Source organism: Sinohyriopsis cumingii, chromosome 14 (genome assembly GCF_028554795.1).
Source record: "Sinohyriopsis cumingii isolate HCF-2022 chromosome 14, ASM2855479v2, whole genome shotgun sequence".
NCBI lineage: Eukaryota > Metazoa > Mollusca > Bivalvia > Unionida > Unionidae > Sinohyriopsis > Sinohyriopsis cumingii.
The window spans coordinates 77411905-77414916 of record NC_142974.1 but is presented as its reverse complement, the minus strand read 5'-3'; the positions used below and the strand labels follow the sequence as shown (position 1 = coordinate 77414916).

At 35.8% G+C, this 3012-nt stretch overlaps 1 protein-coding gene across 1 annotated transcript in view; it reads left to right on the top strand.

Annotated features, from left to right (window-relative positions):
- The first annotated feature begins 361 nt into the window (after positions 1–361).
- LOC149784195 (E3 ubiquitin-protein ligase TRIM33-like) overlaps positions 362–3012 on the top strand; it is a 68327-nt gene continuing 65676 nt past the window's right edge. Inside the window, exons 1-2 of the mRNA XM_089932268.1 lie at positions 362–1410; positions 2491–2508. Of these exons, the coding sequence (XP_089788394.1) occupies positions 370–1410; positions 2491–2508 (1059 nt within the window). The 5' untranslated portion in view covers positions 362–369. The remainder of the gene's footprint in view (positions 1411–2490; positions 2509–3012) is intronic.

Sequence of the window (3012 nt, the reverse complement as noted above, 5' to 3'; positions counted from 1 at the left end):
TGCATTAAAACACACACACACACACACACACACACACACACACAAATAACCGACTACTAACCAGCTTACAAAAGGTAATATCCCTTGCACATGGTTTGTGACTGACTTGGATGAAATCTAGGTCAGTATGTCGAACTGTAAAATTCTAGGTCATACTTCTTTAATTTGTAAAATGTTATGACGTTAATTGTTACGAGAAAACAAGGAAGCAAACTTATTTAAGTTCTTCTCTAAGGCTTATGTTTGCATTGTATTAAATTATATAGGTATACTAGGCTAATCAAACCTTTAGTGAACCTGAGCATGCGCTTGGCTGAAACCGATGTAACCATATTTGTAATAGTTAAACAAAACGAAAGTAACTCCAAAATGGCAGCGAGACGACACGAGTGCAGTATTTGTATGGAGAGTTTCAAGAATCCTAAACTTATACCCTGTCACCATAGTTTCTGTTACAAGTGTCTGGAGGATTATGTAGGGGCTAACCTTCGTAACGGTCAATTTGATTGCCCCATGTGCAGGAAAAGTGTAGAATTACCAACTGGAGGAGTTTCTGCCTTTCAGGCAAACTTTTACATTGATAGTGACTCCGGCGAGAATTTTCCCTGTGATATTTGTGGTCCAAAGAGCGTGGCATGCAGTAGATGTTTGGATTGTGAGGAGAATTTGTGTCAGACCTGTTGCTATGTACACGAAAAATCGAAAATGAGCCGAAATCACAAAATAAGTGATTTGGGAACCTTGGAGCCTGAAATGAAAGGTAGAATAAGACAACGAATATTTTGTAATCAACACCCAGAGGAGGAAATAAAGCTTGTTTGCAAAGACTGTAAAGCACTTATTTGCGTTCTGTGCAAAGCAATTAAGCATGACCACCATGCTACTGAGACCGTATGTGATGCTGCAGCTGAAGTGAAAAAGACCGTACAGATCAAGATGAACAAGTGCTCGGAAAAGGTGAGACGTATAACTCTTTCTGAGCGAGAGGCAGAAGCTCTTGACAGGAAAATTGATGACGCAGAGAAGAAAGAAATAAAAGCTCTTGAGGACCAGCGTTTACAGTTGATTAAAGCAATTGATCAAGAAGTAGCAAAAATGAAAGACAAAATACAAAATGTTTATAAGGACCTGAGACAACAAAATGCAGCTGTCAAAAGAGATATGAAGGAGGAATTGAAAACGTGTTCTACCGCATGTGACAATGTGCGAAAGATAATTGAACAAGGAACAGACATAGATATAATAAAGAAAGGTCCAGATCTTGAGCAATTACTTTCAACGGCAACATCAGAAACTGTTCAAAAACCCACGACACGCATGGAGAAAGACTTGTTTCTTCCAGTTGAAATCAAGGTTAGAGAACTGATTGCCTTGATTGGAATGATGCGAGATTCGACCGAGATGAGCCTGGTAAGTATCATTCAGTGGAAATTACAGCCGCTAGATTTTGTAAAAGTATAAATATTTCATTCATTCCTTTTTTTGAATAATTAGTTGTGTAGTTCCAACGGAAAGGTTGACCGCCTTATATCATTGGTAAAATTACAAATACAGAGGTCTCTGTAAGTCTTTGACCTGTAAATTCTAGCCTTGGACCCACCAAGGTTCCAAGACTGTGAAACCTGCGGACCCTTACTTAGTGACCATAACCCTCAATTTTCGCAGGTATTTAAATAATATAGATGTACTCTTTCCAATAGATCACGAACCTAAAAGGTTTTTTATTGGCAAGAAAGATACTCAAAGGAATGTTATGCAACACGGTATTTAAACACTGACGGTTCATAGGAGTAAAAAGTGTAATGAAACATGCAGGTATTAAAAATAACCACATTCACATGCCATTCAACTTAATGTTTTTAATTCAGTTAAGCCGGATATAACCATGGCGCTTAATGGATGAGGCTTCATTTCTGTGACTCATAACAAACGTTATTATTCATTGCGTGGTAAGAAAGATGTAAAACTTCAAATAGGAATAAATCACTTAAAATAGATGATATTGATAAGTATAAACTTAACCTAAACGTAGATGAATCTACACATAGATAAATATCCTATTTCTATATTGTGTTTGAATTGGACAATACAGAAGAACACCAATTTTGGATGTACTAGTTCTTATTGTTGTGTTTCTGATGCGAACAAAACATGAAATTGTAAAATCTGTTGCAGATTGTATATTTATTTTCAGGTTAATAAATAACACAAAACGCCAGAGAGACAAAGTTTCCTCCGTTTGAAAGCTATCTTACAGCACTTAGTGGTTATTTCACCACGTAAGATAAATATAAAATGTTGAAATAAAAAGATTTAGTTGCTTGGCAACTATAACATGATATTAGTTTAGGATGCAATTATTGTGGAATACTCAGGTAAAGTAATGACATACACCACATTGCTGTTTATAGATATACGTGTGCACCTTTTTTCAATGAAATTGACAAAGTTTATTTTGCATTTCTAATATCACCTTGATTTTTTTTTCAGGAAGAAAGACGAGAACAGGTAAGTACTATGACGGGCATTTTTTCTTTAAGTCAGAACCAGATGCAGATGGTGCAAGGTATATTTTGAGTATAATTACCATTTTTAAAGTAACAACCAGCGCGTTCACGGTATTGTCGGGAAATTTAGAATAGGTTTCTTATACACTGCGATGATATATCTACCAGACTATTTCTTTTTAAGTCCTCCAAACGCTGCAATGTCTAATTGTACTTTCATTTCACTTTCCCATAGGAGTATCCTCAAGTAATCATTGGTTATTTTCACACTATTTTATTCATGACACCATACTTAGAAAATTGTTCTTGTTTTTAGCCCATGACCCTAAATAAGGTAACATGTCAGCTCATGTATAATATTGATGAATATTAACTTTGTATTGAGGTGTACTATTCAGTCTGCCACGGTTCATTTTTGCATTGATCGTAAGGTTCAATTCAAAGAAATGAGACATGTAAACATGCATAAGCGCGGGTATATGGTCAGAAAATATAAAAAAAAACA